Source organism: Cetorhinus maximus, chromosome 10 (genome assembly GCF_964194155.1).
Source record: "Cetorhinus maximus chromosome 10, sCetMax3.hap1.1, whole genome shotgun sequence".
In the NCBI taxonomy this organism is placed as follows: Eukaryota; Metazoa; Chordata; class Chondrichthyes; order Lamniformes; family Cetorhinidae; genus Cetorhinus; species Cetorhinus maximus.
Window position 1 is genome coordinate 42,048,779 of NC_135888.1, and position 24,919 is coordinate 42,073,697.

General features: G+C 42.1%; 1 protein-coding gene across 7 annotated transcripts in view; it reads right to left on the minus strand.

The window, feature by feature from the left end:
• The window catches only part of abca2 (ATP-binding cassette, sub-family A (ABC1), member 2), a 576,571-nt gene that overhangs the window by 59,184 nt on the left and 492,468 nt on the right, over positions 1–24,919 (minus strand). For all 7 annotated transcript variants that reach the window (XM_078550348.1, XM_078550347.1, XM_078550346.1 and 4 more), the window contains 3 exons: positions 13,914–13,974; positions 12,251–12,425; positions 10,513–10,628 (listed from right to left, as the gene is read on the minus strand). In XM_078550348.1, the coding sequence (XP_078406474.1) occupies positions 10,513–10,628; positions 12,251–12,425; positions 13,914–13,974 (352 nt within the window). The remainder of the gene's footprint in view (positions 1–10,512; positions 10,629–12,250; positions 12,426–13,913; positions 13,975–24,919) is intronic.

The window sequence follows — 24,919 nt, forward strand, 5'->3', positions numbered from 1 at the left end:
TGAGTGTGAGGTTAATAGGCCATTCATAGTCAGATTGACATGAATGAAGCCATCAGGACCAGAAGTGCCAATGTGGCACTTTTGGAACAGTTGTCATTTGAGGTCAATTATGTGCCATGAACTGCTATCAATCACTAGAGAGGAAGTTTGCATTCCCAGTATCTGGGTTACTTTTGAAATCTTCTGCAATGATGTTGGTTAAACTTGTGCCAGACAATACAATGGTTCCCCACCTATCTGGTGACATTTAGTGTTGGGTGTGAATTTGAACAACAAATGAAAGTTATGTTACTGTTACCACCTCCCTTTCCTTTCACAAAGGGCAATTTTCAGACACAATTATTGTTCTGGCACAAACTGAAGGCAAACCCACTGCCAGTAAGTATTCTCAGGTCCTGATTAATTCCCATGAGTACGCACTTTCCAACTTAGGCACGTCCAGGGTTACTTGCACAAAATTATTTTCTTCCAAGGCTGACTGTATCGACATGTGCCTCATTAAAAACTATTGTCCTGATTTTTTTTCCCATTATCCAGCTCGGAGGTGGAATAGTCTCAGTTACAGATATTGCTCTGGATGAGACAGTGAAACAGGCAATATTAGTCCAGGTGGGAGAAGAGATGGGGAGTAGGCGATCTTCTTTACGAGCTTAACTCCATAGTAATTTGTAGTAACTGAGGAAATCTACTCAATCAAGGACAATGGGTAATGGTCTAACACATGGTTTTAAATGCAAACTTTTGATGAGATCACTGGCAGGTATTAAATGATTAGGAAAAAACCACATACAACATGCACATAGAAGGATAAGAAATGATAATCACTTTAAAATCGAGAAATGTGTGTTTTTTCTGAGGGTAAAGTGCTGTATTTACTCCCATCTCCCTTTCAATCTAACACCAGCAACTGCTAATTACACTCCTAATTTCTCTCACATCTGAGAGTTCTTTTCATTAAATTATATAAAATTACACATAAATATTAAGCACTTACCAAAGTGATGCAAAGAAGAAATTATTGGTGCAAATCAACAAAAAAACTAAATTAAAAAGTTTTTGTAAAATGGTTATATCCTTAAACATTACTTCAGATTATCCAAAGGATGACTATTTTTACCCATCACACAATTGCATGCTAATGATTTATTCAACCTTCAACAATTCCACTCATCTTAACATGAAACATACAGTAGGTTTATTAGGTTTATTCTTTGGTGTTTGCAAATACTGATGAGTTCATGGGCTAAGACAAAAACAAATTGTTCACTGATTTGGAAGAGAGATTCTGTCACAATTTAGTGTTTAGACTCTATGTCTCTGTCATGATATGTGAATTCTTACTTAGCTCTAATATTAATAATGTTTGATAGGAGGGACACAAGAAAAAGGCATTGCAGCAGCAAAAAATGGTAATCTGAAGAATAGGCCAATTACTGCCTCATCAGTTGACTCTTTATCATCAGCAAAGTGATGGAAGGAGTCGTTGACAGTTCTATCAAGCAGCATTTACTCAGCAACAACCTGTTCTCTGGCACTCAATTTTGGTTCCACCAGGGCCACTCAACTCCTGATCTCATTACAGCCTTGGTCCAAACATGGACAAAAGAGCTGAACTCAAGAGGTGAGATGAGAGTGACTGCCCTTGACATCAAGGCAGCATTTGACCAAGTGTGGCATCAAGGAACCCTAGCAAAACTGAAGTCAATGTGAATTGACAGGGGAGGTGGTGACATAGTGGTATTATCACTGGGCTAGTATTCTAGAGACCCAGGGTAATGCGCTTGGGGCCTGGATTCAAATCCCACCATGGCAGATGGTGAAATTTGAATTCAATAAAAATCTGGAATGAAAAGTCTGATGATGCCCACAAAACCACTGCCAATTGTCAGGAAAAACCCATCGGGTTCACTAATGCCCTTTACCTAATTTACACTAATGTCCTTACCTGGTCTGGCCTACATGTGACTCTAGACTCACAGCAATGTATCTGACTCTTAAATGCCCTCTAAAAATCTCCACTGGTTGGATTCAAGCACAAAGAAAGATGGTTGTACTTTCTGGAGGTCAATCATCTCAGTCCCAGAACATCGCAGAAGGAATTCCTTAGGGTAGCGTCCCAGGTCCAACCATCTTCAGCTGCCTCGTCAATGACCTTCCCTCCATCATAGAGTCAGAAGTGGGGATGTTTGCACCATTCATGACTCCTGAAATACTGAAGCAGGTCCACATGCAACAAGACCTAGATGACATTCAGGTTTGTGCTGATAAGTGACAAATAACACCTATACCACACAAGTGCCAAGCAATGACCATCTCCAATGAGAGAGAATCTTCCCTTGACATTAGCATTGCTGAATTCTTTACCATCAACATCCAGGGGTGTTACCATTGACCAGAAACCCAACTGGACCAGCCACGTAAATAATGTGGCTACATGAGGTCAGAGGCTGGGAATTCTGAGGTGAGTAATTCACCTCCTGACTCCCCAAAGCCTGTCCACCATCTACTAGGCACAAGTCAGGAGTGTGATGGAATATGCCCCACTTGCCTGGATGAGTACAGCTCCAATAACACTCAAGAAGCTGAAAACCAACCAGGACAAAGTGGTCTGCTTGATTGCCATCCCATTCGCCACCTTAAACATTTACTCCCCCCACCTCTGATACACAATGGCAACAGTGTATACCGTCTACAAGATGCAACGCAGCAACTCACCAAGGTTCCTTCAACAGCACCTTCCAAACCTGCGCTCTCTACCACCTAGAAGGACAAGGGAAGTAAATGCATGGGACCTCTACCAACTGCAAGTTCCCCTCCAAGCCACAAACCATCCTGACTTGGAAATAAATCGCTGTTCCTTCACTGTCCTGGAGTCAAAATTCTGGAACTCCCTCCCTAACAGCACTGTGGGTGTTCCTGAAACACATGCACTGCAGTGGTTCAAGAAGGCAGCTCACCACCACCTTCTCAAGGTCAGTTAGGGATGGGCAATAAATGCTGGCCTAGCCAGCGATGCCCACATTCCACGAATGAACAAATATACAAAAAAAGCTAAGACCTAACAACTGCCATTTTTAGGATTCACATCCTCCTTTCTCTTCCTATTCCACACAAAGTGACATGGATCATGGCCTTTGCTGCATCTGCCAATGAGGTTTCATAACCATCAATAGCATACAATCTATAGAGTCATGAAAGGGATAGCTCCATCAGTATGTTTCCTCTCCCTGAGATACGGAGCTCCAATGATTATGGAGTTTCATGTTCAATCAAAGTCTGATTCCAGCTTTTGAGTCAAGGGAGTCAAAGTGAAAGGAAGCTGGCACAGTAATTGTGCCCTTGCTGTAATACAGCAGGATATAGTAATCACTAAATCTGTTGTTGGTATGAAGCATACTATAAAAATATGCTCACCTTTCTGTGTATTATTTTGACTGTATCCAATTTAGATCTATTGGCGCCCGTCCTTTAATTAAGGATGCACCTGAACTGGCTCCAAATACTCCCTTCAAGAAAACTGAGTTAAGGTTCAATCCAACACTTGTGCCTCACGTGCTGGATGCTTCACACAACACCACTGTGGACAACTGCACTGCTTTTACTGAACTATGGTCATATTTATTTTTAGCATTCAGTAGCTATTATTCACAATAAGTGCTTGTCATGAAAGAATGAGTCCAGGCTAGTCTTTTACCTCAAGCTGGTTTATTCTCAGGACAGCCCTGCAGCGTAACAGACTCACCCAGTCCCTTCCACACCGGCTTGTTACACTGCACTCACTTATATAGGTGAACCAATGCTCATCACCTGTTTTAACAATGCAGTTGTCTTAACAATGTAATTTCCAATCAACAAGATGATTGTTATTGGACCTTGACAATGTAATTACTGACACATTGATAGTAACTCCGGATAGGGAACCAATCACATACATCGTTTTTTTTTAGTTCATACTCCTTTCCATTGAACCAGTTTTCTGTTTGCCAGGGAAGGGTTTGTTTTATTTCTTTGAAAGTCAAAACACCACACCCAGAACATGTTTGTGCTCTAATTACTCGCTCCATTTCACAAATAAAATGGTTTAAACTGCATTTACCTTTGGTGATAACCATCAAATCAAAATGAAATTGAAAGGAATTTTAAAGGTTATTTTTGGAAAATTGATTACATTTCCTTGCAAGAATTTCTCCTGCCAACAATGATGAGAGTCGTTGGAACCATCTGATCTCAATATCCAATGCTGCTGTAAGTTAGTTTATGAAAATTTCTTCTGTTTGGTGTTTTCATGTAGGAAATCTTTAAAAATACACCCAAGAGTGTTTGACTCATAGAATCATAGATGTTTACAACACAGGAGGAGGCCATTCAGCCCATCGTGTCAGTGCTGGTCATCAAAGATCTGACTACACTAATCCCATTTTCCAGCACTTGGCCCATAGCCCTGGAGGCTATGGCAATTCAAGTGAATATCTAAATACTTCTTAAATGTTATCCGAGTTTCAGACTCAACCACCCTTTCAGGCAGTGAATTCCAGACTCCCACCACCCTCTGGGTGAAAAGATTTCTCCTCAACTCCCCTCTTAGCCTTCTACCTCTTACCTTAAATCTATGCCCCCTGGTTATTGACCCCTCTACTAACAGAAAAAGTGCCTTTCTATCCACCCTATCTATGCCCTTCATAATCTTACACACCTCTATCAGGTCCCCTCTCAACCTTCGCTGCTCCAAGGAAAACAACCCCAACCTATCCAATCTTTCCTCATAGTTCAGACCCTCCAGTCCAGGTAGCATCCTGGTAAATCTCCTCTGCATCCTCTCCAGTGCAATCACATCCTTCCTATAATGTGGTGGCCAGAACTGCATGCAGTACTCCAGCTGTGGCCTAACCAGCGTTTTATACAGTTCCAGCATAACCTCCCTGCTCTTGTATTCTATGCCTCGGCTAATAAATGTGAGTATCTCATATGCCTCCTTAACCACCTTATCTACCTGCACTGCTATCTTCAGGGATCTGTGGATGTGCATACCAACGTCCTTCTGATCTTCCGTACTTTCCAGGATCCTACCATTCATATTGTAATCCCTTCCCTTATTAGCCCTCCCCAAGTGCATTACCTCACACTTTTCTGGGTTGAATGCCATGCGCCAGTGCTCTGCCCACCTGACCAGTCCATTGATATCCTCCTGCAGTTTACGGCTCTCCTCCTCACTATTTATCACCCTACCAATTTTCGTGTCACCTGCAAACTTCCTGATCATATCCCCTACATTTAAATCCAAATCATTTATGAACACCACAAACAGCAACAGCCCCAGCACTGAGCCCTGCAAAGCCCCACTGGAAACAGACTTCCAATCACAGAAAGATCTCTTTACCATCACGCTCGGCTTTCTGCCTCTCAGCCAATTTTGGATCCAACATGCCACTTTGCCTTGGATCCCACGGGCTCTTACTTTCTTGACCAGTCTGCCATGAGGGACCTTATCAATAGCCTTGCTAAAGTCCATGCAGACCCCATGAAATGCATTACCGTCATCAACACTCCTCGTTACCTCCTCAAAATATTCAGCCAAGTTTGTCAAACACGATCTTCCCTTAACAAATCCATGCTGACTATCCCTGACTACTCCATGTCTCTCCAAGTGCAGAAACGTTCTGTCCCTCAGGACTCTTTCTAGTAACTTCCCCACCGTCGAGGTTAGACTGACTGGCCTGTAATTTCCTGGTCTATCACTTCCTCCTTTTTTTAATAATGGGACAACCTTAGCAGTCCTCTGGCGCCTCACCTGTGGCCAGAGAGGATTTGAAAATTACTGCCAGGGCTCCTGATATCCCTTCCCTTGCCTCCCTCAACAGCCTAGGATTCATCTCATCCAGGCCTGCGGATTTATCCACTTTCAAGACCACTAAACCCACTAGTACCTCCTCTCTCTCTATGTTAATTTCCTTTAATATTTTACAGTCCTTCACCCTAATGTCAATACCTGAGTCGTCCTTTCACATTGTGCAGACCGACGCAAAGTATTCATTGAGGACTGTATTCACGTCTTCCGGGTCCACACACAGATTACCTCTATGGTCCCTAATTGGCTCTACTCTTTCTCTAGTTATTCTCGTGCTCTTTATATATTTTAAAAAACCCTTTTGGTTTTGTTTTATTCTACCCACCAATGCTTTCTCATGCATTCTCTTAGCTTTCCTAATTTCCTTCTTAGGTTCCCCCTGCACTTTTTATACTCCTTCAGGGACTCTGCCATATTGAGCCCTCAGTATCTGCCATAAGCTTCTCTTTTTTTTCTTAATCCTAACCTTTATGTCCCTTGACATCCAGGGTTCTCCAGACTTGGTCCATCCCCTTTGTCTTTTTGGGAACATATTTGCCTTGTACTCTTGCTATTTCCTCCTTGAATGTCTCCCACTGCTCTGACACATTTATATCTGCATGTAGCTGCTCTCAGTCCACTTGGGCCATATCATATCTCATCTTAGTAAAATTAGCCTTTCCCCAGTTTAGAACTTTTATTCCCAGCCCAACCTTATCCTTTTCCATAACTATCCTATATCTAACTGAGTTATGGTCAGTATCTCCAAAATGCTCCCCTACTGATACGCCTTCCACCTGCCCAGGCTCATTTCTGAATATTAGGTCCAGAACTGCCCCCCCCTCCCTTGTTGGGCTTTCTAGTACTGGCTAAAAAAGTTCTCCTGGATGCAACTTAAGAATTTTTCTCCCTCCCTACCTTGCACACTAAAACTATCCCAGTTAATATTTGGGTAGTTAAAATCCCCTACTATTACTGCCTTATTATTCTTACGCTTCTCTGAACTTTGATTACATATTAGATCCTCTATCTCTCCCTGACTGTTTGGGGGCCTAGAGTACACAACCAACAGTGTGTTTGCTCCTTTTGTGTTTTTTACTTCTACCCATATGGCCTCATTTGATGATCCTTCCAATATCATCCCCCCTCATTCCTTTAATTGATTCCTTGATCAATATTGCATCCCCTCTCCCTTCTATCCCCCTCTCTATCTTGTCTGAATACCCTATAACCAGGAATATTGAGCTGCCAATCCTGCCCTTCTTTTAGCTGAATCTCGGTCATAGCTATGGTATCATACTCCCACGTGCCTATCTGTGCCCTCAGCTCGTCTGTCTTATTCCTCAAGCTCCTTGCATTAAAATATATTCCAATTAGCCTTGCTAAATTCACTTCTTTCTTATCTAGCCTATGTTTCCTCTGCCTTGCAGGCTCACTTACTAGCGTTTTAACTTCTAATTCCATCTCAGCTTCTCTCCCCTCTGAACTACTTTTCAGGGTCCTACCTCCCTGCCAATTTAGTTTAAATTCAACCCAACAGCATTAGCAAACCTCCCCACGAGGATGTTGGTCCCGTTCCTGTTCAGATGTAACCTGTCCAACTTGTACAGGTCCCACCTCCCCCAGAAACGGTCTCAATGCCCCAGGAATCTAAAGCCCTCACTCCTGCACAATCTCTCCAGCCAAGCATTCATTTGCTCTATCCTTCTGTTCCTATACTCACTACTGCATGGCACCAGGAGTAATCCGGAAATTAGTACCTTTGAAGTCCTGCTTTTCAATTTCCTACCTAATTCCCTAAAGTCTGCTTGCAGGACCTCATTTCTCTTTCTTCCTATGTCATTCATCCCAACATGGACCATGACCTCTGGCTGTTCACCCTCCCCCTTCAGAATGCCCTGCAGCCATTCCATGACATCCCTGACCCTGGCACCCAGGAGGCAACATACCATCCTGGAGTCACGTCTATGGCCGCAGAAGCACCTGTCTGCTCCCCTCACTAACGAATCCCCTACCACTATTGCCCTTCCACACTTCTCCCTCCCCCCACATGAGCAGGTGGACAACCCACAGTGCAATGGCCTTGGCCACCACAGAGGAACCGTCATTCTCACCATTTTCCAAGGCCGAGAAATGGTTTGCAAGCGAGATGTTCTCGGGGGATTTCCTTACTATCTGCCTGGTCCCTTTCTTCGGTCTGGCAGTCACCCATTCCCTCTCTGCTTGCGCTTCCTTAAGCTGCGGGGTGACCACGTCCTGAAATGTGCTGGCCACGTCCTGAAATGTGCTATCCACAAACCATCAGCCTCGTGAATGCATCATAGCGCCCCTAGCTGCCGCTCAAACTCCAAAACCCGGAGCTGGTGTTGCTCCAGTTGGAGGCACCTCCTGCACACATGGTCATCCAGGCCACCAGGATTTCCCACATAGCACAGGATGTGCAAATCATGGGAATGAGCTCCCCAGACACATCTTATGCCTTACTCCTACTTGAGTATAGACTAGATGCTAGATCCTCTAGATAGACTAGATCCTCTAGGTGTTGCTGACTGCCTGTCCCCAGGTCGTCCTTTCGCACTCTCCTCTGGGTGCTGCTGACTGCCTGTCCCAGGGTCCTCCTTTTGCACCCTCCACTAGGTGCTGCTGACTGCCTGTCCTAGGGTCCTCCTCTTGCACAGAGAGGGAAACTCCTTTGGTGTGGGGGGGAGGGGGGGGGGGGGGGGGGGGGGCAGTCAGTTACATTGAGGACAGATTTAAATGATTGGCAAAAAATCCAGGGTGGAAGTGAAGAAAAAATTTATACACAGCAAATTGTACATATGAATGCACTGCTTCAAAATTTAGTCAAAGCAGGTTCAAAGGTAACCTTTAAAGAGAAGTGGATATATTCATGAAAAGGAAGAATTTGTAGGATTATGAGGAAAGAGTAGAGAAATGGAACTAATTGAATATTCCCTTCAAGAGCTGGACTGGAACTTGATGGGCCAAATGGCCTTCTTCAGTGTTATATGAATCTTAGTGCCACTACACTACTGCTGTAGACTGTAGGAAGATATCAAAGGACTGGTCAGGTGGGCCAAAAAGGGGGCAAATGGAATTCAATCCAGAGAAATGTGAAATGATGCATTTGGGGTGGTTAAACAAGGCAAAGGATTACACAATAAATAGGACAATACTGAGAGGTGTAGAGGAAGTGAGGGACCTTGGAGTGAATGCCCTGAAGGTAGCAGGACAGGTTGATGAGGTGGTTAAGAAGGCAAATAGAATCCTTTCATTTATTAGCCAAGTGATAGAAAAAAAGAGCAGGGAGGTTATGCTGGAACTATACAAAACTAATTAGTTAGGTCACAGCTTGAGTACTGTGTGCAGTTCTGGTCACCTCATTACTGAAAGAATGAAATTGCATTACGTTAATAAGGTTAAATTTGCTTATGATGTAGCTCGTTATTTCATAACACAGAATACATTATACAGTAGATAAATTTCCTGCAAAACTCATCCATCTGCTACTTATATAACTAATACAGATTCCTTCTCGGAGCAGTATGGTGAGGCACCAAGCCTACAACATGTTATCCCCAGTCAAGAATTAAAAAAAGAATTTGACGAGATCTCAAATAGTAAACGGGAAGGGCTATTTGGTCCTGTCTACATTACTTGGCCTTGAAGGCCATGTATGAATATGTACTTTGTGATGCTGAAGGTTCCCAGCTCAGATATTTCCCTATTAGCATTCAGAAGAATCAATTCCATAATTGGGTGTCAGCTGATTGGCTCCTTGCTGCACGTGGGAGACCCAAAATTTGCAGGTCTGCACCCAAAGGCGCCAAATTAAAAAAATCAAGCAATCAAACTTAACATCTTATAACTCTCTCTAAATTCACTGAATATTAAGTATTTATTTCTAAGATAAATTATATGGCCCTAATTATATAGATATGAGTCTTTTAATTCCTTTAAGGTCAAAGGATTTTTTTTTGGAATGATGAGGAAGTACTGCCTCTTTGAATAAGAGTCATGGCCATACTGTTTAAAAGTATGACAGTGGTCTTTCTATGCCAGATTCTCCCTTTGACTGGTGGACGACAGCAACATTTTTTTGGGAATTCTATAACAACTGTCATGGCTCGAAGAGTCACTTAAAGTGACATGGTTGGGTTGTCTTCTTATTGCTTTGTTAGTCTCCATTTCTCCTGGATCTTGATATGGTGACATGTAGCAAACAGCTCTTGAGCATGTCCTCTAAAAGTGACCCTGGCAATTGCCAGTGGGCTACTTCATGGTGGAAGGGCATTGTAGTCTTGCCCGGCATCTATGCAGGCACACTTTTTCCAGCAGGGGACACCACATAGTGAACAGGAATTGGAACTCTGGCCAACTGGAGCTTACCATTTACTGAGGTTGACCAACTCAGTACAGAATGGGAACCAACCACAGCACCTTCTACCCCTGCACAGATTAGAGCTTTCCTACTAGAAAAGAAAAGAGACCATTCGAAATCCAAGCCGTAACACCATGATTGTTATCTGAGGACATGGGGCTGACACAATTTTGGCAGCAAAATCAAAAATGATACCAGAATTTGTAACATTATGAAGATCATATTTGAATATGGGTTACATTGAGATAAACGACTTATTGTTCATTTAGTTTCTGTATTTAATTCACAGCTGTATCACTTGACTTACCCATATAGCAAGAAGAGTGAGAGTACTGCCGGGAAGTTGGTGGGTGATGTGTAGGCTGGCAGATCAAACACAAAGAGTATGATGATGCAGCAGGTCGCTGGTACCAAATAATTCAGCTGGAGATACAGAAACAGAGGGTGGGGAAACAAAAGGTGAATGAGCAAGCACTAACAAAACATCAATAGCTGTTCATCTTGCCTGCTAAAGAGAAAACACTGAGAACTAGTAGATTTTAAGACAATTAGGATCCATATTTCAGGCCAGTTGTTTAAAAAATAAAACAATGTGTTGTGTGAAATTCTGCACTTTGAAAATGTCTTTTTTGGGAGTTATTTCAGTTAAATTATGGTACAATATTGATTAAAGTATAAGTGATGGCAAATCAATCACTGTGGATCAGATCTATTTGTAACCACCATTTTCACTTCCTCCAAGATATTTTATTAGTTAGGGAGCAAAGTATGTGCTGCTCGTTGAGGGCGTAGAAATGTAGCATTATCATGTCTATCCCAATCACTTAACCAACTGAAGAAGTCACAAAGTTCAAATTGATCCAAGTACATCAATATGAGGCAGAAAATTATTTGTTTATTTGAAGAATAATGGTATTAGAAAAAGAATGATTGATTCTCAGTAAATTGCCTTTATATAATAACTTCAATGCAAAGGATAGCCGAAAGCTGATGGGCATGTAGAAAATTACACTGAACCTGAAGCAGCATTTAGGAGAGCTAACAAAAATCTTGGTTAACAAATTGGATTTGAAGATATTTTTAAAGAGGACGGAGAGGTGGAAAGATCTAGTGAGGGGTTTGCAGATATTAGGACCCAGGCAGCGGAAGGCATTCCTACCAATGGTAGGGTGGAGAGGGGGCATGAAGACAAGGACAAAGCTGGGAAATGGGACAGGAACAAACTTTTTAAAAAGGAGTAGAGAAAGCAGTAGCTTGGAAATGAGGGTGTGGAACTTGAGGCATTAGGGAACAGAGAGCCACTTCATATCAACAACAGAGGATTGATGGGCTAATAGAACTTCGCATGGAACTGAAACATGGCAAGAGTTTTGGACAAGCTGGGGTCTTCAAGACCAAAGTCAGTACCGTAGTTGTTGAGTCTGGAGGTGGTAAAAGCGCATAAGGATATTAATGCAGTTTTACTGAATTTCCAAATAACCCTTCAATATTAGAAGGGAAAAGTGATATCTCAGGTAATCTGAATATGACAGAAGAAGCAGTGAGGAAAAACCTGTAACCTGCAATTTCACAGCACAGTACAACACATTACATCATTAACCTTTCAACTATAACGGATTTAGATAATTTGCAGCATTCCAGGGCTCATGACTAAATTGAACATGGGCAATGGAGCACATTTTTTAAATATTTAAAGTGATTCTTTATTGTCCTTCTGAGTTGGAGCATCTAAATAAACACATGCAACAGTTGTACACACCCACACAGGAGAGAATCTATTAGCTTCAAGATACTTCTGTATAATTATAGAAGAGTCAAAAAACAGAAGCTCTGCTGCAATAGAAATGGTAAATTTGGTAAATCCAGTGAAGAATGGGATTCCAGTTCTGGAATCAGTGGTGCAGCTCTGGAGCAACCATGACACTGTGAAACATTCACTGCATGTTTTCTGCCATTGATGCTTTTTATAGTGAAAAGTGATGTCTTAAGATCAATGTTGAAATTGCTGAAATCCACCCCCTCTTAAGAACAAAATTTATTCTCACCATGTCCCAGACGTAGTTGGCCAGCCAGTAGATCACAGGGTCACATCCACTCACAAACTGCAGGTGTTTTGCTTTGGTCGACTTCTCTGCCACCAGGAACACCACAAAGCTGGCAGGGACGAAGGACATGGCCACAATGATGAAGATGGCAATGACCACATCTGTGCCCTGCAGACTGAACACAATTCAGAAATTCTCAATTCTTTTCTTGAAATCAAACCACCGACAAGAGGTTACACCACATGTTAATCATGATTAACAATGCAGCTTTGAGCTAGTCTAGTGGGAAAAATAAACCCAACCACGAGGACTTTTCTATTTAGATTCTTTATGCACTCTATTATGTTCCATTCCAGGGATGTCTCCTTGTGTGAAGTCAAAGCTGCATCGTGAGCTTAAGCTACACAGGAAAAAATGGACATTGCTTCGTCTTTAGTACCGATCAAGATAATTTTCTCATTCTCCCTGTCTCCCATTGATGGGGATGTGGCTGGCATGAATTGCCCTCCAGTGACTTTGCAAAGTGGATGGGAGGTTAGCTTTCATATTTAGGTCTCCCATCTATTCATGCAACACACTGCATATGATAACAGGTCAGGGGTTAAGAGCCAGACGCAAATACGCGTTAAGTATTTTCAATTTTTTCCTAGCTTGACATACAACACAAATATTCACATGCTCCTGGGTACCCACTGTCCTAACTTCCAAAAGATTTTGCTAACTACGGACATGAAAACAGTACCATCATTGCATAAAATTCTTTATTTTTCCTCTTATCATGGAGCAAGAGTAATTATGTAGAAAGAAATGAACATATGTAGAAAACATGTTGAAGCTAGGATCCATGGCCGTGTATCCAGTCACAGGCTGATTGAAATTTGATAATCTCACAAATGTCTAGGTAAGCCCTTGTGGACACTCCAACTCCATGCATCAGAGTTGGAAAAACTGTAACGTCATATAATTCAGTAATAATTCACCCGTGTGATGTGCAATGACATGCTCAGTATTGTTATAACTTCTACCAGTAAAATAGTTTATCTGCACCTGCTCCCTCTTGTGGCCAACTATCAACAGGCACTTACTGCATGGAAGATGGTGCAGGAAAACCTGTCACCCACAATTCTGTAGCACAGTGCTAACACAGTGCACCATTGCCCTTTCAGTCACAATGTATTCAGGTACTGGGGTGCCTTGCAAGGCTCATTATTAGACTGGCCATGTAGCAAGGGAGATTTTTTTTTTGAGCGAGTGATATAGTCAAATACGTGCACATTCCTCCTCCTCCTTCAGGTAACATGCCCTAAGAGGGTCCATGGACTTCTACTGGATTGGCCCATGATTATTTTTAGCAAAGTACTGCAGTGGTTTGCCATTGCCTTCTGCAATATGGATGACCAGGGAACTCTCCTGCTCTTACCACTTGCCATCAGGCACTTTGGGAGGATTTACAGGCTGATCATCAACCTGTTTGGCCATGTTATCAATGCACCTTCCTTGGCCACCAGGTCCTGAAATGGAACTTGAACCTGGAGCTTCTGGCCCAGAGGTAGGGATGCTACCAGTTAGTGCACATTACGGAAAACAACATAAAGGAACTCTGATGGTGAACATCTGCAGCGTAGAATTAAATATTAAATACAATGTTAACTCTTATTCTTACAGGTAATCGAGGGACAAGCTGGCACTGGTCTTGTTCATTGGATGGTTTGTCACTGTGATTCCTATAAGACAAATGTAGCACAATGATTAAAAACACCACTGCAAAACCTTCTGAAACTACAGAAGCTACGTTGTGTAGTTAAATTATGTGCTAACTCAACACAAGAGCTACAAATCTGTGATATTTTCAATTCAGCAGTTGTGATTTGAGGCATTTCAGTTACAAACAAAACAAAGATTTGCATTTATATAGCGTCTTTCACAAGGATGTCTCAAATGCTTTGCAATCAATGGAGTACTTTAGAAACGCAATTATTGTTGTAAAGTAGAAAACATGACAGCCAACTTTGACACATTCTTTCTGATGCCATTTCCCCATAACATTTCAAAAGTTCTCATTTTCACAAGAGCTGAAGTTTCCCTGCCAGAATAATGTCGGACTGAAATGGCTCACCTATTCCATGTTGCCATATTCAGCAACTCTGCCCCAGCACTGTCAGCACCAGGGGCATTATCTCAACTGAAAGTGATGGACCATCACCCAGTGCTTACAAAATCCAGAACGATTCCACAGTGCTTCCAATGCTCAACTCTATCACCGCACGGCCGCCTCGCAAAGCTTACCAAAGTTCAAAACCAACCCCTGGGCCATCTCTCAGCACTATCAAAGCTCAAGACCAGCCCACCGTCATCTCTCAGTGATGATTAAATTCAAGATCACATCCAGATTCATCTCCCAGTGCTCCAACAGGACAATTGACATTATTTTTATGAAGTTTATATTTGACTTATTCGATTGTTGTAAATCAGTGCATACACTCTCTGACTCAATCTGAACAATGCTAAAGGAGAGCTGTTAGATTATAAGTGGGACATGTTTTTATTTTAAAATATATATTCCTCTGTATAGTTTCATATATATATTTGTTGTTTGTTTTCTTTTGTGAAGTTTGAAACAGGAATGGTTTGTTGTGTTACTGCCTATAGATGGCACTGTTACACTAGTTTTCAACGGCTGAAGCAGTATCATTGAGAATGTGAATGCTTCACTTTTTGAAACAGCACAAAGTTCTCCTATAAGTCACTCTGTATACAATAGAACTGCAAGATATGAATCTGGACATTGACCAAACAGGTTGAGAAAAGGTCTAACTGCAAAGAAAAGGCAGAGTGGAAGAAAATATGGCAGCTCATACCAGGCTTGGCAAAACCAGTCCATAGCAGCGCTGACCAGTAAAGAATGACTCAACCTCTTTAACTATGTTCCCATTTCCGACAATACAACAGTTACTACCCCTCTATAAAAATATTTTACTGTATGGAATGTATTTTATCATAAATCAAAGTCTTTCTCTTATCTTTTCCACAACCACACAGGATAAGAAAGATTCTTCTTACAGGTTCATGACATATAACCAGTTTCTCATGGTTAAAATGAATACCCCACATTGCTGCGATTAATATTGCTACTACCAGTCATGGATGGTTAACGAAGTTAGGATATACATTAAAAGCTCTGATAAGATAGGTTTCTGTTTTTCTCTAATACAATATATTCTAGTTAACCATTACCCTGCATTCAACTGACTCTTAATTGATGGCAGCCAGATTTCCTGAAGAATTCCTTAAATAGTGCATAGTTAGCTGTACAGGTGGATAGAGTTCCCACTCTGTAAATCCTGCTAAATCAAAAGAATTCAAGTTACTGGAAGTCTGAGGCTGACATTCCTGAACAACAAGAAAACTGAAAATAAATCAGTATTTAAATTGCATAAATGTGGTTCCTCCTTTGTCAAATTTTCAATCTAATTTTCATGACAAGAGATCTTCTGCAGCTTTGCTTGTAGTATAAGGTTCTGGCATATACAGGGTTAATGTGGGACTGAGTACACACCGCCCACACAGTGATGTAAGAAGGCACATGACCTAGACCTAGAGTCAGTGGTGTTCAACAGAGCTGTGTTAAGACCTAGACATGGAGATAGCTCTTTGCCTGTACCCTACACTGTATATATGAATATAGTTCCAAGTAGTTAATAAAGACTTGCTGTTAACATTCAGAAGACCACAAAGACTTCTTTAACAAACACGTTCAGCCAACAACACCATCCCAACATTGCTCACATCTGGATCTTTCTGTTCATAAATGTGTCAAATTTCTACATTGCATTGCACAGCAACACAGAAATCTGGATCTTCATGCATATTGCTCAAGGAAAAGTCCAACTGTTGAGGAGGTGCTGGCCTTAAACAAAAGGAGAAAAGAAAACCGTTGTGCAGCTTCTGTTAACAGAATGATCCCGGGGCTTAAATGGTGAATTTGAGGACAGGTTGCATTAACTTGCCTTGAAATCCCTTGAACTTCAAAGGTTCAGGGATGATCTAACAGACATGTTTAAAATGACAAAGGGATTCAAAGGGTAAATACAAAAAAACTACTTCTGCTAGTGGAGGAATCAAGAATAATCTTAAAATTAGATCTAGGGCATTCTGGAGTGAAGTCAGGAAGCACTTTTTCCACACACGTGGTAATGGATATCTGGAACTCTCTCTCCCTAGAGGTTTCACATGCTGGATCAATTGAAATTTTCAACATTGCAATCAAAAGGTTTTTGACAGGCAAGGGTACCAAGGCACATGGAGTTGAGACACAGTTCAGCCAAAATCTAACTGAATGGAAGCACAGGATTGAGGAGCTGAATGGCCTAACCTTGTTCCTATGATGACTACTGCAGTGTTAGTACACCCTCAATTTGACAGTCTCCATAACAATGCAACACCTCACTGTGTGAACTGGGTACTGCAATCTCCCATATCCATTTTCTCCTATCTTCCAGGAGGTAGACTGATGAAATCTCTACTGAGACAAAATTTGCACATAATGTAAGCCCAATAGACGACACCTCAGAGGTTCTCATTTCAGGTGTCATGGACAGACGGACAGTAAGTGCAAGACCTTTTTGACTCAAATAAACGGATACTTGTAGGAAGGAGCAAATATAATTGAATAGACAGGATGGATGTACTTGTAGTCTCCTTGCCCCTGAGATATCTCTAAACTGCTCTGCACAAACCTGAACATCTTAGCACATTGACTTTACTCATTTTTTAATATTGTGCTCGACTAGATATTTAGCTTATTGTGGAGAAGTTAAAATACAGCTGTATGTTTCAACATAAAGCATAAATACATTTCAGTGACTGTTGTCTATGTCCAATAACTAACAAAAATGGGAAACTTCGCTAGAAAGAACTGTGTAATTCAATACAAAGTTCTATTGCATGAAGATATTTCAATCTTTTATCCATGAGCTAATTGTTGATCAGTGGAATATATTGCTGTTCGGTAATCACCTGTACTCAATGGGCACCATCTGAAAAGTCAGGGTGAACCTGTCTCCAATGTCCAGGGAAGCCACAACCATGTGGGAGAATGTCCCGCCTCCAAGAGCTGTCCAGTCCCAGCAGTGCCACCAGGAGCAATGGCCACTGTTGGGACTGCAGTTAGACCCTGACAAGAAGCCATGGGGGAAGCCAGGCAGGAAGGTAAGTGGGGCGGCCTTGCCGGTGGTGTCGGGAGGGGAGCCATGATTGGGAGGTCAGGGAGGAGTCAACCGAGGGCCGTCTTTTCACTGGGGGGCCCTCTGTTGGGCACAGGGTGCTCAAACAGGAGGGACCAATCACCCAAACCTGCAACCAGGGTTTACCTGACAGGCTCGCCACGTGGAATGGGCACCACTGCCACTGATAGAAAACCAACAGTAGTGGGAAGAAGCCTGTACTCAATTAATGAGCCACTCTGCACCTCCCCTGCCACTGATAAAATACCAGTAGAGGTGGGTAATGAATTAGCATGGGGTCCCATGTCACTTCACCCAGTTTTACACATCTGCCTCCCCTTTTGCAGAGTGTCTAGCTCTTCAGAAATAAAATAAGGGAGACTTTGACCATGAGACCCAGTGGGTGGGAGTGGGGGGTGGGGTTGAGGTTTTGAGATTGGGGGTGGGGGATGGTGGTTTCCCACCTCACTGGGAGAAAGAACTTGCACATATATGGATGTTTATCTATTCAGTTAGTTATTACTGAGAAACTCGGAGAGATTAATATAACATTAAAGAAAAAGCGAGAAAAATATAACAAAACTTGGCAAGCTCTGACTTGTCTTGTTCAAGCAACTTAGCCTGTGGAAAATTTTAATACATGCTGTTATACTTAATCAGGGGCCACAGAGTAAGAGAAGCTTAATACTGTTTAACTCAGCCTGGGAACCAACAGCCTATAATATTGTTAATTGCATTCTATTTTAAAGTTACCTTGTTTTTAGGATTACATAAGGATATATGGATTTGGAGCATGCAGGCATTAACAAGGATTGCGCTTATAAGTTATCTCGACAGCTTTGTGGAACTTCTCACGTGCTTTGAGAAGCATGTTACTCATGTATAACTTCCATAAACAGGATAACATGCAGTCTGCAGCCTATTACAATATCATGGGGTTAAGGACTTCCATAACACACAAAAGCAAAGTTAGAGCTGTTTACCAATGATTAGACAAGTGATCTGATGTAACAACATGGCAAATCCTGGGTTTCTGCATTTAGTGTCTGTGCAGTTGTTTGTTGCCCAGTACTATAAGTTTGCATAACAAGTCTAATTGACATTTAAAATGCTGGTTCCTGAGCAGATCTGGGCAAGGACAAATCATTTCCACAAGAAACCATCAGACCAACTGGCATATTCTCAATTCAGAGAAATATTGGTACCGTGAAACATACTCCCACCTGCCTAATTCTGTATAATATTCACAGGTGGGAGTCATGGCAATAGGAAGAGAGTTAAAGAGAGTTGTTCTATTTTCACTGAGTGCTATATGTCCTCTTGTGCCCACTGCCTCAATCTCAGCTTTATGGATGAATGTCTGTGATCGGATTCAACAGTCAGGAAATTGTGATTCCTGTAATGTAAACGAAACTGGGAAAACATTGCCCGTTTGCTTGCACTGGTACCTTGTCCGAGCATCACAGGTGGTACCAGACACTGTAAGTTCAAAGATGGAACCTTCATCACACCATCAACTTAGCAAAAGGCCTACCACATCCCGGTGCTAATCCAGCTCATTCTGTACTGAATGTACTTTATAGATCACATCTGCTTTCTATTATATAACATCTGTATTAACAATTTTTGTTAAGTTTCAAACACTAAAAGTCAAAGTTGAATTAGAGGGATCTTTATCACCATAAGCTGTTTCCCGATTCTCATTTTATTTTGAATTGCCTCCTCTCCACCCCCACAAAAGTAACTTATGTCATTGTTGCAGATATGTGAAGACTCCGGTATTCAAAGGGTTACTTTAGAACAAAATTGCAAAGAAGTCAGCCAATCCCCACACTTTCATAGCACGCACACCCCTGAAAGTGTTAGTTTGTGATAAATTCAGCTGGGTTCAAAGCACAACTGACCTCTGCAGTACAGGCAGCCAGATAATGCTATCGCTGATTTCCTGTCATTAGTAAAAGTTAATTCATTACATCATTTATTTTCTAAAAATCATTAAGCAAAGAATCTTAGGTTTTAATGGTTTCATTAAATTTAAGGATCCATCAATTTAAATTACTGCAAAGAAGTCATTCAAAAGCCCACCTCCTATTTATGAGATCTTCCAAGTGTCCAAATATACTGCTTGGAACATTCACTGCTTAGTTACTTAAGAAATTATCTTTAAAGATGGTGTATGAAGGCATTCAATTATTCCCCACCAAAACAGCAGTGTAATATGTTCCTGTTCCCCAGTGTGTGGGACTCACTGTCGTGTGTGTTATGATGATATAAAGGCACCAATCGCTCATAAGGGATTGTGCAAATATGTTGTAGGTTCATTTATTAAGAATGGCACATGTGAACAGATATACATGGACAGAAAGCTTGTGGACATCACAACTGCAGAGCTGAGTGTCTGTGTTCTGTCCAGGCTGAAATGAAACTGAGGCTGGATCACACAGCACACTTCCCTTAAAGTGACGGCATGCTGCCATCCCTTAAAGGCATATTACAACATCCCCCTTTCTTTTCAAAGACACTTTCCCACCCTTCAATCAAGTATAACTATTTACAATACATGTTCATGTCTAGTTACCATTACATAAGTGTATATGTCTAGTGAATCTATGAGTCTCTAAAATGTAGGGGTAATCTACTGGTATGCCCATGCCTTGTAATGGTAGCCTTGTCTGGAGGTGTTTTTATTCGCACACAATGATATCTAGGATTGTCATTCTTGGATGTTATTCTGGTTGCATTTTGGATCTTGTCCTAGATGCGATAGGATTGCATGGTGGTTGAGAAACTGGAATAGATCTGATTTGCCCTCAGTTATGCCTTGCCGTTGTACTTTTATGTGTAATGGCTTCATAGGACTTTGGTTCTGAACAAATCCTGGTCACCATGGCTGTTGGAACATACCTTCGGTGGGATCCTGGGGTGTGAACTTGTCCAAACTGTAAACTTCGTAATTCTGCATTCACAATTGTGCATGTTGGTCATCTTCTCTTGCAGTTTTAAAAGTTGCTCTCCGGTTTCTGAGAGAGTAGAATGGGTAAGAATGGGTACGCACTGGTCTGCTGAACATGAGCTCTGCCGGTGATGGAATAGTTGCACTTACAGGTGTCAGTCTCAGATGTAACATTGTAATGTGTAGATCTTGCTTGGTCTGCCTAAATTTGAGAATTAGGGATTTCAACCATGTGAATCATTCATTCAGCTAGGATGTTAGATCCAGAGTAATGAGGAGAAGATGTAGTGTGATCGATATTCCACTTCTCTCACATATCCTGAAATGATTTACCAATAAACTACAGACCGCTATTGGTAATGATCTCTATAGGCACACCAAATAAACTGAAAATAGTACTTAGAGTGCGTGTGACAGTTGTGCATCATGTATTGTGCATTGTCGAATAATGGGGCATTTGGTAAAGTAGTTGACAATGACGATGAAGTCAGTGTCATGGACATGAGCGAGGTCAGATGTGATTTTGGACTAAGTATGGGTAGGAACTTCATGAAAAATCAATGGTTCCTTGTGTTGACTTGGTATATGCTCTTGACATGACTTGCTTCTTGACAATAACTTCAATGTCATTGTTCATACCCGGCCAATAGACTCTCTTGCTTGTGAGTCTTCTCATCCAATCTATGACCATGTAAAAGTGATGAAGATTTTGGTACGGTGACCTGCCTGCTTTTAAAAATGACTCCCCAGGAGACACCTAGCTCATCCCGGTCAGGCCAAAATGGTCTCACGTGTTTGTAGACAAGTTGAATTGAATCAGGCCATCCTTCCATGATGATTTTCTGCAGTTTCTATAATGTGGAATCTTTCACCATTTCTTCTTGTGGCTGTTGGTATTTATGCTGTGCAAAATGTGCTAGATCAGTCGACAGATTTGCTTTCTCCTCCAAGTATAACATTGAAGCTCCCTTGAAACTGCCAATTTTATCAAAACATTCTGGATATTTCAATGCTATGTCGTGAACTGAGGTGATAGGAGTAGTTTCTGAAGTTGATCTGCTTTGTAAAATCTGACTACTGTGGATTGTCACTGGTGTGAGGTCATGGCATGCTGGTACACCAGCGATCACCAGGCCCTTCAGCTCCACAATGTAGAACATCTGTGGCATGCAGGAGGATTGATTATACTTGCACTATGGAACTTGTGCATTGAATCAGTGAACTATTGTATGCTGAGAGTTTCACAGCCATAGGTTTTGTCATGGCCTTCCATGTCTATGAATACATGTCTTTTAGAATTCGCAGAGGTAGTATGTTGGCACTTGCCCCTGAGTCAATCTTGGTCAATAATGAGTAGTTACCAACTTTGTTAGAGCAGATAATTTGGATCTTGGCAAACACTTCAGATGGTGTGACAATGTCTGTGTTTGTCATGAGATTGACAGTGTGAAACATGCATTCACCGCTCTTCGCCTCGTCGTACACATCATTGTCATTTTCTGGTTTTCGTGACACACTGCCCCACTCATTGAACTGAAAGGCTATGCGCTGCAATCTCACCACGAGGAATCGTCTGCTTAGCAGCTCTTTACTTGAGTGCTATCTCTGCACTCTGTTTCAAAACTTTTCTGTGCAGTCAGCACCTCTAGCCAAGCTGTTCCAGTACAGCTACAACACTGGCAACTACCCTACTGTGTGTAAAATTTCCCAGGTACATCTTGTATACAAAAAACAGGATAAACCCAACCCGGCCAATTACCACCCCATCAGTCTACTCTCGATCATCAGTAAAGTAATGGAAGAGGCCGTCAGCAGTGCTATCAAGTGATACTTGCTTAGCAATAACCTGCTCACTGATGCTCAGTTTGGGTTCTGACAGGGCCACTCAGCCCCTGACCTCATTACAGTCTTGGTTCAAACAGCAATAAAAGAGCTGAACTCCAGAGGTGAGGTGTGGGTGATTTCCTTTGACATCAAGGCAGCATTTGACCAAGTGTGGCACCAACGAGCCCTAGCAAAACTGGAGTCAATGAGAATCAGGAGACTCTCCACCGATTGGAGTCAAACCTAGCACAAAGGGAGATGGTTGTGGTTGTTGGAGATCGGTCATCTGAGCTCCAGGATATCACTGCAGGAATTCCTCAGGGTAGAGTCCTCGGCCCAACCATCTTCAGTTGCTTCATTAATGACCTTTCTTTCATTATAAGGTCAGAAGTGAGGATGTTCGCTGATGATTGCACAATGCTCACCATTTGCGACTCCTCAAATACTGAAGCAGTCCATGTTCAAATGCAGCAAGACCTGGACAACATCCATGCTTGGGCTGACAAGTGGCAAGTAACATTCGTGCTACACAAATGCCAGGCAATGACCATCTCCAACAAAAGATAATCTAACCATTGCCCCTTGATGTTCAATGGCATTACCATCACTGAATCCCCCACTATCAACATCCTGGGGATTACCATTGACCAGAAACTGAACTGGACTAGCCACATAAATGCTGTGGCTACAAGAGCAGGTCAGAGGCTAGGAATCCTGTGGCAAGTAACTCACCTCCTGACTCCCCAAAGCCTGTCCACCATTTACAAGGCACAAATCAGGGGTGTGATGGAATACTCTCCACTTGCCTCGATGAGTGCAGCTACAACAATACTGAAGAAGCTTGACACCATCCAAGACAAAGCTGCCCGCTTAAATGACACCCCACCCACAAACATTCACTCCCTCTACCACTGATGCACAGTAGCAGCAGTGTGTACCATCTACAAGATGCACTGCAGGAACTCATCAAGCCTCCTTAGACAGCACTTCCCGAACCCACGGCTGCTACCATCTAGAAGGATAAGGACAGCAGACACATGGGAACACCACCACCTACAAGTTAACTTCCCCTCCAAGCCACTCACCATCCTGACTTAGAAATATATCGCCGTTCCTCATTGTCACTGGGTTAAAATCATGAAACTTCCTCCCTAACTGCACTGTGGGTGTACCTACATCACATGACCTGCAGCGGTTCAAGAAGACAGCTCACCACCACCTTCTCAAGGGCAATTAGGGGTTGGCAATAAATGCTGGTTTAGCCAGTGATGCCTTCATCCATCAATGAAAAAAAAGAAAGCACACTGCAATTTCAATATTCTCCAATGCTTTGACTCCGTTGTGGTCTGACTATAATGTCGAGGGTCATCTCATGCCATGTAGCATAATCTAAGACTGCTCACCATGTCATACCTGTGCTTAATCTTGGCGCCATGCTGAGCATTATGTCGTTTAGGTGGAACTACTGCTAAACACCATGCTGAGTGTATTATAATGATATAAAGGCACCAATCACTCATAAGGGATTGTGCGCTCATATGGTGAGCTCATTTATTAATAACAGGCACATGTGAACAGATATGCATGGACAGAAAGCTTGAAGAGATCAGAGCTGAGGTGCTGGCTGTCTGTGTTCTGCTCCATGCTGAAGTGAAACTGAGGCTGGATCACACAACACACTTTCCTTAAAGTGATGGCATGCTGCTATCCCTTAAAAGCATACTATAACACTCAGAAGGGCACACCGATTAGTTCCGTACGAACAGTATTTTGTCTCAATACAGTGACATTACTTTGGTATTGCTCTGTAAGGTCACTAGATAAATACAGGAAGGAGCCTTCTGGCACTTCTCTGCGCTATCCCCAGGATTTAAATGTTACCCTTGTGCCAAGTTGACCAAATTGAAACAAAGGCGGGCTCTGACCAGAGTACACCATAACATTCTCCAAGTTACAGGCTACTATTTCAGCATACAGTTCAGTAGCATTCTTCAATGGCGCCACACGGTGATTCACCCATTTTTTTTCCAATGTCAAGTATCCGTATTAAATTTCATCTTCCACCATCTTGCCCATTTTATCTCCAGCAAAAGAAAGCACAAAGTGTTGTGGAGACATAGTTATCCCCATATCGTTGGTGGAAGCTCTTTTGTTAACGCTCTAGGGCTTTCATTGATGCTATGAATACCAGGCTCCCCTCCATGACATTCTCTTGTCTTAACCCGCTCTCCTCAGGGAAAATGTAAGGGAGTTGCCAGGAAATTAAAGCAGATTATTTGGAAGCTAGAAACAACAATTACAAGAGTGAGTTGGGAGATTAGATCATAACCCCATAAACAAGTCTCCTATGAATGGAGCAGAGATGGTCGGCCCACCTGATTTAACAATAATTGATATGATGCAAAAAGTTGGGACATTTCCATTCAGTAATACAGACATCAACAGCATAATGAGCACAAAGTTAACTGCCCCTCTTCTCCACTCCAACACAACAAAAGTGCTGTGATTAATGTTTCATTGTGTGGTTGGGGTCCAAACGGCAGTTTGGGGGATTGTCCGTTTTCCCAGAGTATGCTGCTCAAGTCTATAGTTTCTCAAAGCCATTACTCTTTATTTACAGCAAGCATTTACACATTTGGACCTCTACATGAGGTTGGAGCTTCTCCTCCT